At 38.9% G+C, this 14,476-nt stretch overlaps 3 protein-coding genes across 6 annotated transcripts; 2 read left to right on the top strand and 1 right to left on the bottom strand.

The window, feature by feature from the left end:
- The first annotated feature begins 176 nt into the window (after nt 1-176).
- Nucleotides 177-3,042, top strand: LOC135796884 (membrane-associated tyrosine- and threonine-specific cdc2-inhibitory kinase-like). Its single transcript, XM_065308984.1, is given in 7 exon segments — nt 177-795; nt 862-979; nt 1,039-1,523; nt 1,642-1,702; nt 1,705-1,848; nt 1,925-2,064; nt 2,133-3,042. Coding segments are annotated over 7 exon segments (1,305 nt in total). The 5' UTR covers nt 177-618; the 3' UTR covers nt 2,313-3,042.
- On the bottom strand, nt 3,007-4,537 carry LOC135796887 (uncharacterized). Its single transcript, XM_065308992.1, has 3 exons — nt 3,709-4,537; nt 3,493-3,652; nt 3,007-3,406 (listed from the first exon to the last, which is right to left on the bottom strand). The coding sequence occupies exons 1-3, from the start codon at nt 3,900-3,902 to the stop codon at nt 3,065-3,067; spliced, it is 696 nt and encodes a 231-aa protein (XP_065165064.1). The 5' UTR covers nt 3,903-4,537; the 3' UTR covers nt 3,007-3,064.
- Nucleotides 4,538-4,945: 408 nt separating this feature from the next.
- LOC135796883 (endoplasmic reticulum aminopeptidase 1-like) lies at nt 4,946-12,835 on the top strand. Of its 4 annotated transcripts, none has more exons than XM_065308981.1 (16): nt 4,946-5,517; nt 6,332-6,571; nt 6,717-6,905; nt 7,047-7,129; nt 7,195-7,397; nt 7,708-7,888; nt 7,989-8,214; nt 8,285-8,439; nt 8,513-8,761; nt 8,820-8,978; nt 9,038-9,272; nt 9,328-9,511; nt 9,569-9,790; nt 9,862-10,134; nt 10,193-10,415; nt 11,816-12,835. In XM_065308981.1, the coding sequence occupies exons 1-16, from the start codon at nt 5,433-5,435 to the stop codon at nt 11,960-11,962; spliced, it is 3,054 nt and encodes a 1,017-aa protein (XP_065165053.1). In that variant the 5' UTR covers nt 4,946-5,432; the 3' UTR covers nt 11,963-12,835. The 4 variants fall into 4 exon arrangements, with proteins under 4 accessions (XP_065165053.1, XP_065165052.1, XP_065165054.1 ...); XM_065308980.1 differs by having other exon boundaries at nt 6,332-6,583; XM_065308982.1 differs by having other exon boundaries at nt 4,947-5,517; nt 6,416-6,583.
- The last annotated feature ends 1,641 nt before the right edge of the window (nt 12,836-14,476 follow it).

Here is a 14,476-nt window from a genome sequence, read left to right as displayed (position 1 = left end):
GAGGAAATCATTCTTCAATTATTTGAACACAATATAATTATATACTTTCTGAATAATTATGTTTTGATTTTACCTAAGAAATAATACGGTTTTCTTCAATTTCTTTCATAAAAGTTCTGAAATAAAGTTTCTCTGAAGCAGTAGGTATTTAACCGGTTTACCCTCCTCTTCATTAAAGCTGTCAACACGCATGCGCGTTAAATTGTATCACAAAACGTTATACAAATTAAAACCCAAATAAAAACAGGTGATAACTTTTAGAAATTAAAAACTTAATATTTAACAATAATAAAACGTAGCTAATTGTTTCTAAAAACTTTAAATAAACTAAAATAAAATGTGAGTATGGGCGTCTCTTTCTAATACGGTTGTGAGGTTAAGAGTGAATTTTATTTCTCTTTTCATTGAATAATTCACACTAAAAACAATTCTAACCACCAATAACTGTTTCAACTCATTCTCCGCCTATGGGATTTTTACGGCTGATGTCCATAGCTGTTATCTCAGTAATTCGGTGTACAATCGAAGGGCATGCAACAGCGGCATGCCAAGCGGACCTAAGAAAATCTAGTCCATAGAGTAGATAAATACATGGATATAGGTGAACTATGAACCATCATGGATTCCACAACGAAAAACTCACGCAAAGTGAGAAAGGTTAGAGAAGGAACAAGCCGAATTGAAGCAGTGAGCACGTTGCCTGATAACAGTATCAGTACAGTACCGAGACCAGCGCCGAACCACTACGACTTGCGAAATGGCAAAACGTTCATCATTAGGCCATCCTCAAAATCAGTGAGTATTTTGAATATAATTGTGATTTCTTTAAAAGTGATATATTTATTGCATACATTTGTGCAGGCTGAAGAACAAAATCACCCTATAAAATGTCCACCCTTATCACATAAGATACAAAGAAATTTGTGTCTAAACAACAACCATTTGAGAAGTTATGGAGCCAGGGCATTAGGAAAAAAAGGTATGTCACTACCACTTAGTTGATTTTAAACATTAAATAAATGTAAACGTTTGTATCAGGACAACTAAGCTTAAATTATGATAAAAGCTTAAAAACAAAGTACATCAACCAACTCTTCAGTGAGCAGAAGAAGATTGGTGAAGGATCATTTGGTGCAGTCTATTCCTATTATTCCCTAGAAGACCAACAAACATATGCAATTAAAATCATTCCAAAGAGATATAAACAGAATGATATCCACAATTTGGATGCAGTTGATGGTTTACCCTATTGTATTCAGTACTACAATGCTTGGGAGGAAGACAACCTGGTTTACATTCAACTGGAGCTAGGAGTGATGAGCTTGGCTGATTATGCTCAGAAGAATCATAGTATCTGTGAAGAGGAGTGCTGGTATATTCTGCATGACATCACCAATGCCATGATGTGCTTGCATGGTAACCAATATGTGCATATGGACATAAAGCCTGAGAATATTGTGATTACACCTGAAGGCAAATATAAATTATGTGATTTTGGATTGTTGTATAAATTGAATCAGAAGGTAAGTAGACTATGCATGCTTGGGCAGTCATGGGTGAACTATGGTGTGAGGGCTTTTATGTTTCTCTCTTCCATTATAAGTAATTAAATTCAAGGTTATTTGTGTTCATTTTTTATAGAAAAGTTCAGTACCTTCATGTGAAGGTGACGCTAAATACATAGCAAGTGAAATACTTCAGGGGTAGTGACACCTGCTGGGGACATTTTCTCCTTGGGAATTTCTATATTGGAAATTGCAATGGATCTACTACTTCCTATACATGGCGAATTATGGCACGAGATACGAAATTGTGATTGGCGGACTTTGCCCAAAGGTGAAAAAAGACGTAAGTGATATTTTATTGCCTCTGATGTATGAAAAAATGGACTAATAATATGATTGTAATACGTTTTTACATTCAGGTATATCAATAGAAATGGAACAACTATTAAATTGGATGATGAGTTCCCAAGCTGACCAACGACCATCAGCACTTCAACTATTGGGATCACCCGCGATAAAAATGCGTTCACGATTGAAGAAGACTCGGTTCAATTACTTTGTACGTCATATTTATCCCAAAATAGCAATTAAAATTAATTTATTGATTCCACTTTACATATTTTACAGGACGATTGGTATCAAAAGTATCTTGCGCAGAAGGACGTCGAGTTAGTGCCGACTATTGTCGTTAATCACGATAATACCTTCGACTGCTCAACCGATTTCGACCTGGACATCGAAAATGACAACATCAAAACGCCGCCGCGCCGAATCTCATCGATTCTCATCTGCCAGCGTACGAAGTAGTTTAATTTCCAGGTTGTAGGTAGTATTCGTACTCACCAGACAGGGTTCAGAATTTTATTTCGGTTTTTAAACGAATTTATTTTAGTTATGCACAAGTAAGCATTCTCAGTCAGCAGTTCAAAACCGCGGAGCAAATCCGCCCTAAATTCAGTCGCACGGTGTGATAATTTTGTAATGTTTAGTCATGTGAATATTTCTAAGTTAACAGTCGCACATTCCATCAACAGTATTACGCCATTCATTTCGAATTAGGTAAAGAAAAAACATTGGTTGGTGACTGCTGCACCAATCTGCAAATTTTAGTGAAAGAAAAATGGCATCTTCAATTTGTTGTTTGTATTGTTTGTAATGGAATGTGAACTGATGGGGGTGTTGCAAAGGTTTAGTTTAGCTATTTTATATTGCTGCCTTTTTTGAAATTTTAGGTATTCGTTGTTGTGTGTGTTGTTCCTTTTTAGATGCATTTATCAAATGAACCATTTCATTCGGGTATATTTTGTTACTTGATAAGTCCTAATTCAGTTTGTATTATTGTGTCTAATGACGAGAGGCGTGGCTGATGATAATAATGAAGACAATCGAGATGTGATTTTCCGGTGGCCTTATGGATGCTCTTAACTGTTATGAAAAGTCATTCTCGCATTTGCGGAACACTTGCGAATCATTTACATTTGTGAGATAACGTACACGTATATATGAGGCATTTGTCAATATATTTATAACTATCTCATTTACATTTCTTATTATTAAATTTAAGAACTTTCGTCACTTGCATAATTTGTAGTTGAAGTTCGTTTTAAATGCTTCCGACGAATTTTGGTCATAAGAGATTGGATATTTTCTTCTGCTTCCAGGGCCAGCATCAGAGGTAAGGATTTTAGTTGTGTGGCTATTAGTTTACCAAACATGTCAAATTCGTCTTCTCGGAGAGAATTGGTAGATGCGTCTTTTATATTATTTAACTTCAGCGTTGTTTTATCATCTCCATGATGCTTTCTTTTAACCGCTTGTCGTTCGATTAATTTTGACTTAATTTCCACTTCTGTTTCAGTGATTTCATCAGGAAATTCCCAGGCGAGAACATCTTCAGTTTTCTTAAAGAAACAAAGAATTATTTCCACTGTTTAACAATGGACCTTCAACTTAACAAAACAAGTATAAATTTATGTGCTTGATTTACCAAATTGTTTTCATTTGCAACAGCAGTACTCTCTGGTTTTAGATTGTTGAGACATTTGTGTAACATAGAAAACCATTTAAGGGTAGGCACATATATGTAGGGGTTTGTTCCCGATAGTTCCGATTCCTTAATCTTCTTCAACTCCTGGCAGTAAGTAGATCTAAGCAAGTGGAGTTTAGTTTAGTATATACAAAAATATGAAGGAATTATATATACCTAATGCTTTTAATTTTGATTTTGATCTCTTTTTCGTGAAAGTCTCGGATCCCCATCGTCTGATCCAAGTCGTAGATGGCATCTGCCTTAAGTGCTTTGTTTTTATACAAATCTGAGTTTGTATTCCAGAGACATTCATGTTTCAAATAGGCAGCAACAAACTTGAACGTGGTTTTATCATCCCAACGTCCCATTTTGAATTTAGTTCAGATTTCATATATTAGATGACTTTTATTTCAATAAACATGCTTGTTGACATTATTAAACGAATAAGGGAATATTTCTTAACAACTTTTGATAATTCAAATACTCGCCACTCGCCTAAATTACTGTCTACTTGTAGGTTAGTCAGATATACTACACACATCCATACACAGCGAGTTGCCAGTGTCACTCGCCTTGCCCACATCAACAAATAAACCCATTTCTAAGGTGGTTGTTGCTAGCATAACAACAAAATGTGGTATGAAATTTTACCCAGTTTTGGCATCATCTGTGCAGCCCTCTCACTGCCTCCCTTTGGTTCCTACCTCATCAACAAGGTTGTTCTTGGAAACGTATGTATTATATTAGAGGTTAAATTATATAATTATTGGATAAGTTATTTTATTTTGTTTCATATCTACAGACATTATTGCACTATTTTAAATTATACTAAACTAAACTATCTATACACGTAAGTGAAACTATATAATAATTCTTTACATCTTTGCAGGGATACAGAAGAAGTATGCTGACTCTTGAAAACCGTATGAGCTACATAAGGGACAGTAGAATTAGTGGTGGCAGTGCCTACAAAGTAGCAGTAAGTTAATACATGCAAAATATATCATTAAATTGTATATAATACATAAATTTTGTTTTAGGGTTTAGAAAATCTCCCACCAAAATAAATAAAAACACCAAGAATTCAAAAGCAATTGTAATAGGTAATAGTAAAGGTATTTGAACATGTTTCAGAATCAATCTGTAATGTGTAATTACACAGTATGTTAATAAAGAAAAATTGAAATATTTAACATATTCATTATTCTTGTACCGCGTTGTGGGCATGCGCTGTTGCCCGCTGCGTTCGAGATCAATATGAGATCCAACTGCACCCCTGATGATTCCTCTCCGAAATATGCAATTATAGGGGTAAAATGCCCCAGCCATGTTTGCTCGAAGGGTGCGAGTGTGAGATGGATAACGGGAGTAATGGAAAATCAATACTGCATGAAGCGTGATGCATCCAGATTGTAGTGTCTAGCCGGCAATGACCACAGTCGAATGCCATAAACCGTGTAAACTGTAAAAGTGCGCTCGATCTGTCCATCCCCGAGTTGCGCATGGTCCTTTCCCGCCGCGCACCGGCTTTGTGTGCCGCCTCCGTTCGTCGTAAGTCGTGCGACGCATACAATTATCCTCGTGTGTTATTATCTACCAACGAAAGTGTAAATATCAGATGGCGCGCGTATTTTGTGCGTGATAGAACGGAATATTTGATTCAATTTTTGATTCCAACGCGTTTTGTGAACAATACTCGACATTAATTTATAATCAACAGGTTCGCACGAAGGAAACGGGTTAAAGTATGTGTATTTACCCGATTACATTCTCTGGTTAACCGTGGGAGTGTGAGGAATGAATAGTTTTGAGTTAAAGTATTCGTTAGCAAGCTAAGATTTAAAACTTTAATATTGCGTGGTAAGGATGACGCCCACATTGTGTCGGTGCGTGTAACAATGCCGTTGGGCACCTCGCCGCCGCCGGACGCTCCAGTTGAGATTCCGATGGAACCGATGGGAAGATACAAGCAAAATGGAAATGGTAACATTTATAATATAGATACAAACATTTTAAAATGTTTTTTCACATGACACTTTCCAATAAACGATCCAATGCTTCAATGTTCCACCCATAGTCACCATATTATAAAATAAGGTTTAATAGTTTAGTCGATATTAAATTGTTTATTTTTTTAATCGCGTGTTGTTTTTAATGTTTTCTGTCGTTTGCCGCTTTTTGTAATAAAAGCACGTGCGAGCCGGCGCAGGACAAGTAGGATCCTTCCCGAGTATTGAGCTATTGCGCCGGTGGCGTTCCGGGAACGCGCGCATGCTATCAATCCGTGAGCGTCGTAACTTGCCTTTCGGGATGACCGAGGCCGATGCGGCTGCTAGTAGTCGCGTTGGTGCGGGAGGCGTCTGAAGAATTGTTCGCGGCAGTGTGAATCGTGCTTGCAGGCATTCAAACGTGTTGATACTGTGTGTGAAAGTGTGGAAAACCGCTCGCATTGTGTCCGCGTTGGTTTTTTTTCGTTTGCCTGGACGATCGATGGCGCTTCGATTTTGGACGATGTAGATTTGCCCACCGGTATCGGAATTGCTTCCAGTCACGCGGCGTTGGTGCGGCATCGGTGAACGCAAACCTCACGAGTCCATCCGACAAAAAATCCACCCCTAATTCCGTCTAAAAACACCTTGATACGCTCAAATCTTTACTCTGGAGGGCAACAATCGTGGTCAGTTTGTAAAAGCGAGCGTCGATAGTGAAGAAGAGCGCAACATTGAAGCAGTCGTTTGGAGACGCGGTCAGGCCGTAATGAGTGAGCAGGATGTTGACGATGTTGCGTTTCTTACAGGTACAAATCACACGCATACCAGTTACACTTCTCAGACGCTGTGTCCATCCGCATCCTACACGAATAACCTTGCCTGTGAATTAGGTGGTGTTGCAGGAACTGAAAGTCCTGCCGGTCCAACCAAGAAGAGTCTCTACGAAAACAATGGGGTCGCCGCGTGCTCTCAGAAGCGTGCACTCTTCATCGCCACCGTCGTTTTCGCTCTGCTCTTCCTCACGTCGGTCATCATCGCATATACAGGTCCACAAAGCGGTAATTTCAATTTTACCGATTTTATTACAATATTTACTGCGAGTAGTGAGTTGATACAAAAGAGAGAAAGATATAAAGGGTGGATGCACTTGGCAGAGCCGCTATAATGCGTTTTCTCTGCTTGTATTTTCAGACTGCACGTGCGCCGGGGAGAAACCCCCTAATTTCGTCGACGAGGATTGGAACGTGACGAAAACGTTCGTCCCTCGCGCGACGAACGGCCAAATATTCCCATGGAACAACGTTCGTCTTCCCCCTTATATCAAACCGACCCGCTACAATATTACCATTCACCCGAATCTCACCACGCTCGAAGTAAAAGGTGCGAAATGCTTTTGTCGACCTGCTGCACACGCACACTTGCCGAACTGCGATCGCGATGCTAAACGCTTCGTGTTGCACGTGTGCACGTGTCGTAACAACCATGTGCGTTACTGTAATGTTGTTTCTTTGTTGTCTTCAGGTCAAGTTTCCATAGAATTTCACGTAGAAAAAGATACTCACTTTATTGTTCTGCACAGTAAAAACCTTTCTATCACTGATAAGGTAACGTCATGCAGTAAGAGAGAGTGTATTGCATTGTATTAAGTCGGATTGGTTTAATTTTCTAGATGATACAGGACCGAAAAGGACACAACTTAAGGATAACTAAGATGTTGGAATACACCGGTGCTCAACAAATTTATATAGAGATTAAGGATAAATTTCGTAAACGCAACAATTATACATTAAATATTAGATACACGACAAAACTAGGGATGGATTACGAGGGCTTCTATGTTTCTACTTATACCAACGAAAATGGGGATACCAGGTATTTATCGCGTGTATTTTACATGTTTTGTTTATTTATTATTATTTTTCTTTATAATATTCTACAAAAAGGTATATTTGTCATGTGTTGCACGGGGCAATTACTATCGCGATCGATATAACTTTAGGGAAGCAACCCTTTTGTGATTTACTACACCAACACGCTACACCAATGAAAATACATTAGTTTCCGCAATCAACGGGAAACTGTCAGTTTCACTTATTATGCATGCCCCTAATGTGAACCTAAAAAATCGTTGTATGCACAGAAAAGGGGAATAAAATGAGTTTTTTTTTTAAATGACATGCAGGTTCCTGGCGACGACTCATTTTGAGCCGACGTATGCCCGAGCGGCCTTCCCTTGCTTCGACGAGCCGCAACTCAAGGCGAAATTCAAAATGTCCATATTTCGGGACCGTTTCCACATAGCGCTGTTCAATATGCCGGTTGTGACCACCGAAGATGTTGGCTTTTACATGGGTACTGGTTTGGTGAGTAAAACATTTAGTCTGGGGGTGGTCCAATCCAATTATGGACCCTTCAAATTTCTCCATCCCCAAAGATAATTAAATTCCGAATGTAATTTTACAGCTGCGTGACGATTTTAAAGAGTCCGTTGAGATGAGCACTTATTTGGTGGCTTTCGTAATCTGCGATTACGAACACGTGAATACTAACTCCGATCGTGGCTTTCCCGTCACCGTTTACACACCGCCAACTTTTACTTCCCAAGCGTTCTTTGCCCTTAATATTACCACGCATATTATGGATTATTACGCTGATTTTTTTATGGTGCCATATCCATTACCCAAACAAGGTAATAAAATATTTTCAGTAAATTTTGTTAAAAATAGACTAATGTCATTAATATTGTGGTATCTGTGTAGATCTTGTTATAATACCCGACTTTGCAACGGGTGCAATGGAGAATTGGGGATTGATCACGTTCCGTGAGTCTTCCTTGCTCTTTGATCCCGTGGAAACCTCAACAGCTGCACATCAAAGCATCGCAGTTATAATCGCGCACGAGCTCGCACACCAGGTACCTATTTCATTAGCGGAATTGAATCGGATCGATAATACCGCATTGTTATCTTTTTTTCTTCCACGCGCAGTGGTTCGGCAACTTGGTCACGATGAAGTGGTGGAACGATTTGTGGCTGAACGAAGGATTCGCCAGCTTTTTGGAGTATCTTGGCGTCGATAATCTTTTCCCCGAATGGAAGATGATGGAACAGTTCATTGTAGATAAAACGCAGCCAGCGTTAGCTTTAGACGCGCTTTCCAGCAGCCATCCAGTGTCCGTACCTGTTCATGACCCGAATGAAATCGAAGCTATTTTTGATACAATCTCCTTCAGCAAAGTAGGTTACTTTATAAATATTTAATAAGTAGTCAATCATATGTCAATTATCATTTTAGGGTGCCGCCATTTTGCACATGCTGGGGAAGTTTCTCCAACAGGAAACTCTTCAAAACGGTCTCAATGATTATTTAAACACGTATAGATTTAATAACGCCGACACCAAAGAACTTTGGAATGTGTTCAGTAGAAATACAAATCAATCTCTAGATGTTAAGGTAAAATTTTCATTTTTAAACAAAAAATTTAAATCTTACTAACGCTGCGATTGCTTTAGCTAATTATGGACACATGGACACAACAAATGGGTTTTCCATTAATTACGATCACACGTGAGGACAACGAAATAATAGCAACTCAGGAACGTTTCCTTCTAACAACCGAAGGTGTCAATAGCACAGCAAGATCAATGCCAAAATCCAAACACGAGTACAAGTGGTACGTGCCATTAACATACATCGCCGACAATGATACCGAATGTGTTTATAACGTCTGGATGAATATGTCCGATGGTGAGTGACAATAAATTGTGATTGTCAGTTTCACAAAGAATGTTTTAATTTGCAGTGCGATTTGAAATAGACCCGGATGTGAAATGGATCAAAGCTAACGTCAATCAATCAGGTTTCTATCGAGTGATGTATGATGATGCCATGTGGGCGGCTATTATCAACACTTTGCGTAAAAATCACACCGTGTTCAATGCTGCCGACCGCGCGAGTCTCATCGACGACGCGTTCACTTTATGCAGGTAATTAATGGTCATCCCGCATAATCCATGTGACACTCATGAATATTGCGATTTCAGAGCTGGATTACTGAACGCGACTGTCCCGTTGGAGATGTCGCTGTATTTGATCAACGAACGGGATTACGTTCCGTGGGCAACCGCTATTGAACACTTTCAATCATGGAGTCGCATTCTCTCTGAATCCCTGTCATACAAACTCTTTTTACAGTATATGCGGAAAATTATGACACCAGTTACGAAATTCGTTGGTTGGAATGATAAGGGACCTCACCTCAAAAAGTAATTTATTATTATTTTAATTTATTTAGTATTTATATTAAAATAATTGTTATGTTTATATTTATTATCAGATTAATGCGATCAAGCATTTTATCCACTGCCGTTTTGTGCGAAATCAACGACACTGTTTCGCAAGCAAAAACCGTCTTTCAAAACTGGATGACTAAAAATGAAACTGTTCCCTCCGATTTAAAGGAAGTTGTATACACGGCTGGTATTAAATATGGCGGATTGGCGGAATGGCAGCACTGCTGGGACACTTACAACACGACCAAAGTCGCTAGCGAGCGCAAATTGCTCCTGAAGGCATTGGGCGCCGCGTCTGATCCTTGGCTCCTGCAACGGTAACGTTTAACGCTTCACTATCAAACGACTTCTTAATTTTGGTTTCTTCTCGTTTAGGTACTTACTGGAGACGTTGGAACGCGACATGGTTAAACCACAAGATGTGAAGATTGTATTGGCGGTTGTTTCCGCCAATCCTGAAGGTCGATTGCATGCTTGGCGACATCTTAAGGCATATTGGCCGACAATGCAGTCGCTGTTCGGCAACGCCACTTTCATGATGGGCGGCCTCATATCAGCCGTCACCGCACACCTGTCGACACCTTACGATTACTACGACGTGAGTCACTTTTAATATTACATATCTCTATTTATTTAATTTGATGCATATAAATTCGCATATTTACACTGTTGTGGGTATTGTAAATGAACCCAAAATATTTTTTTTTTGGCAAAGGTCAATTTATGCACTAGATTTACCGCGAGGTCGGATAATAAATGAACGACCGCCGGAATGAATGAATAAAATTTCAATTCCTGCGCAAATTCACTTATGCAAAATGGATTCCGGTAAATAAAAGTGTGCTCGACAAAAGGGGATAAATTTTAAATCTCGCGCACGAAGTCGCGCGTCACGTATTACAGCTGCTTTCGGCCCAGAAAGCAGAAGCCACCCACTTGAAACCGCATGAAAAATAAAACAATGTAAGGCTTACGCTGAACAAAAGATACCCTTTTAAGCTTAGGAATGAGGTAGGAATAAAATTTACGAGATTAAAATATGTGAATCTGTATAACAAGTTAAAGGTCTATTTTTGTCTTGATGTCTCGTAAAAGTGTACATAAATGAAGAAGGGGAACAGTTAACTCTTCTCCATTTCATGCGAATCAAAAGCCGCGCAACTGCGTTAAAATGACGATAAAATTTTATCTTTCAGTCTAAGAGCACGCGTATAAAAGTTATTTGCATTGCGGTATTTATTGGTACTGAAACAATAAAAACTAGATTCACTTTGTAACATCATTCAACGCTATTAATCTAAAAATATTCCCGAAATGATTTTGATTCAACAACATAATTTAATTTAATCCCTCTTGCATGTCAGTTGGATATTTTTTAAATAGAAACAAAGAACAATAGGTAGGCGTACATAATTTGTGGCTTTCATTTAATTAATTGCTAATTAATGATTGAATTTACCATTTCTTGCAAGTTTCAATTCTCTGACGTCAGCACAAAACTGTAGCGAATTTCTTTAACTTGTTAGAACAGTGGAACAGAGCAATCCATCAAACTATTACTTTACGTAATAAACGTGGCGGGTATTACTCTCAGCAAATAAAGTTTTCCTCGATGCGACTTTCCTGGCGTGTGTGTTACATTGCTTAAGTAGAGCCTGGGAATAACGCTGGCCGGTCGAAGAAAACTCGCCGGGAAGAAAAACGAATACGTCGCCTGGGAATACCGTCGGAAATGAAATAGATAGAGGCGGTAATGGCAATGCCCTCGATTGCTCGGTGTGCTGGCCTTTTCGCCGTCCGTGATTATTTCCGAGCCAAGTTATCCTCACATACTGAGACACATTCTTTTTCCGTGCCCTTTTATATCATATAATAACATCAGGGGAAACAAGGCTTCATATTTGATCTTAAAATCTATCAACATCTTTCCAAAACTTTAGATAATATAATTTTACATGGGCGAATGTGGTTGGTTTCACGAATTATGTTTGTTAACAGGTGTCTACCTACTTCAAAGGAATGCATGTGGGTTCGGCATCGCGCGCACTGGAGCAGAGCCTCGAAACGATCAAGTTGAACATCAATTGGGTGACGCAGAACCAGGCGGAAATCTACAAATGGTTGCGTAATTACGTCAACCAGTAGTGTGGTCCAAATCGCATCAATTTTCTACACCAAATCGAATTCTACCTACAATGCATTCGATACGATTCGCCAGCATAATTATTTCGCTCGCGCTCGATTCGAGTTTCTCGTTTACTTATCGCATTCAATAGTTTCCTATGAATAATTAACTACATACTTCCTAATTTCGTCCTTTCATAGAAACGCCAGTGCAGCGTGCAAACATTAAAACAATGACTGCGCGCACCCGGCTTCGATGTGGAATCTATTCACAGGCAATGCAAATAGTCAAAGTCAACGTTAACATGACGTAACGAGACAATGTTTGCGATTTCGTCGATTCATTTACAACTTTTGTGATACTCGGTTTATTTGCTCACTTGTTTATGTAAATGTTTAAATGTGAATTTTCCATATTGGATGATACCCTTATTAACTGCATAAGTAACCATGCTATTTCTGTATTTATAAAGTAAATGTTTTGTCGATGTCAATAAGTAACAAGGCCCTTAGAAGACGACATATGGTATGTTCAAGGTGACCAATTACTATTCGCGATGTAAAAACTGTTGCACAATGATACGACTTCTTCATAGACTACGTACCGTACGTAGTGTATGCGAGCCTTGTAAGAGCCTTGTTCAAATATTTATTTTTGTATATTATAGACAAAATATGTCAGAATATCTTGCTATACATATGAGTATGTAAAACATTCCTAACAAATATCTCTCTAAAAAAGATAGAAAATGAATTCGTAATTGTTGTTCACGCGTCTGTGGCCTGCGTTCGCGCGGACAACATTTTTTTATACTACTGCTGTATTTTTATGACAAAGCCATGGCATCAGATCGTATGAATGAACATGAAAATATATAAAATGTCAGACTCCAACGTGTATATCTAACACCTTCGCTTGATTGTCCTCGCCTCTCCACACTTTCCACACTTCCTCGACATCGTGATAAATTATTTCGTAAACAACAAACGAGTTTGTGCTAATTGTAATTGTAGAGCACGCGCTGATACACATCATACGAAAAGTTTGCGAACTTGTAATTTCCAGCCAGCTAACAACTTGCGAGAGGCGCAACTTGTTAATCAATTAATTGAAAACTTGCGTCGCTGGTGAAAAACGACATTCGGACTCGTTAGGGGTTAACGAGTCGGAGAGTGCTTAAACTATAATTAAACGCCATATGAGTTTCATTCCTTCGGATGGAATGTGAACGTTTAGCGCGTTTCAAAGAGACGCTCGAATTCGCAGCCAATAAATCGGCGCCTGCGTGTCTCTATTGCCTTGATAACAGAATCCGGGAGATGTCGCTCAATGCTTCAAGTGGACAAACCGCAGGTTGTTGTCCTTGATTTCTAGGCTTTTAACACCATATTTTATTCGGTATAATTATTAGTAAACTCCAACAGTAGTTCCAAGTTGGGTTTACTTCATGAGTCGAATGTCGCGTGGCAATATGTTACTAATTTCATAAGTAAAGTTATAATCGCAAATAAGAACGGGTCGCTTGTAATCCGACACGACCACATGTGAGCGAACATGTTTTCCACTCACTTTCCCATAGAACTATATGCGTGGCGCCGTCTGCGTGAAACGAAAATTAATAATAATTAAAGTATGCGGCTAATTATATTGCACAAGTTGGAATAGTTTGTTCCGGGCATGTAGCGGTGAGGCACGGCAAATTACATTTTCGAAAACGGCAGCCGTCGCTTAGGTGTCGCGTCTCCGTCGAAACTTTTCAACGCTTCGGAGAAAATTCTGCCACCAGTTCCGAAAATATTCAGATCTGTGTGGCGCTTTGACAACGCATATAATAATAATAACAGTCAATCACAAAATTTAATTAACCTAACCTTTGCCTCCAAAACCAAGATCGTCAGGTTCGAAGAAGGCAGGTAAAACCGAAAGACGAAAACCAAATGGCTTCCGCACCGAATTCATTAGTGTACAGTCACTGTATTAAAGACGCCCGTTAAGAAAAATTAATTATCTATAAAAATTCTAATTTCGCCGCGCTGTTGAAATATCTTCATTGTGGCTGCATGAATTTGAGCCGAAAATTGTTTGAGATACGGATATAGGTATAGGTATCAGAATTTCGAAAAAGAGATTGGAAGAAAGCTGGAAATGGTAACAAAACATCAAACAACTCCATTACAAACATAAAAAGACAAGCATCATTGTAGCAAATTTAATTTCGCACGAAAACAAATAATGGACTCGCACTGTAGCAAAAGAATAAAGCAAAGACAAAATGGGTGACGACGGTATATGTGCCTGTGTCGCTAAAGTGAATGGAAGTACATAGACGCCTGCTCGTGCAAACCGTCTGCGAAGCACTCCGAAATCCCCAGAGTAAAAGTGTCATAATTTTTGGATTTATATTATATTTTCACTTCGTTTTCCATTTCCGGTTGCTTTTTTACATTGCAATCGAAATGAAACGCATTATTATTTTTTGGCCTGTTTGGAACATTCAATCATGACGGCTTTAATAAAAAGCTATCACAAAAAAT

This window comes from Atheta coriaria, unplaced genomic scaffold (assembly GCF_025399875.1).
Source record: "Atheta coriaria isolate IRGN ID8LTWV9N9 unplaced genomic scaffold, Caltech_Dcor_3.1 hic_scaffold_8_pilon, whole genome shotgun sequence".
NCBI lineage: Eukaryota > Metazoa > Arthropoda > Insecta > Coleoptera > Staphylinidae > Dalotia > Dalotia coriaria.
This window is presented reverse-complemented; position numbering and strand designations above follow the sequence as displayed.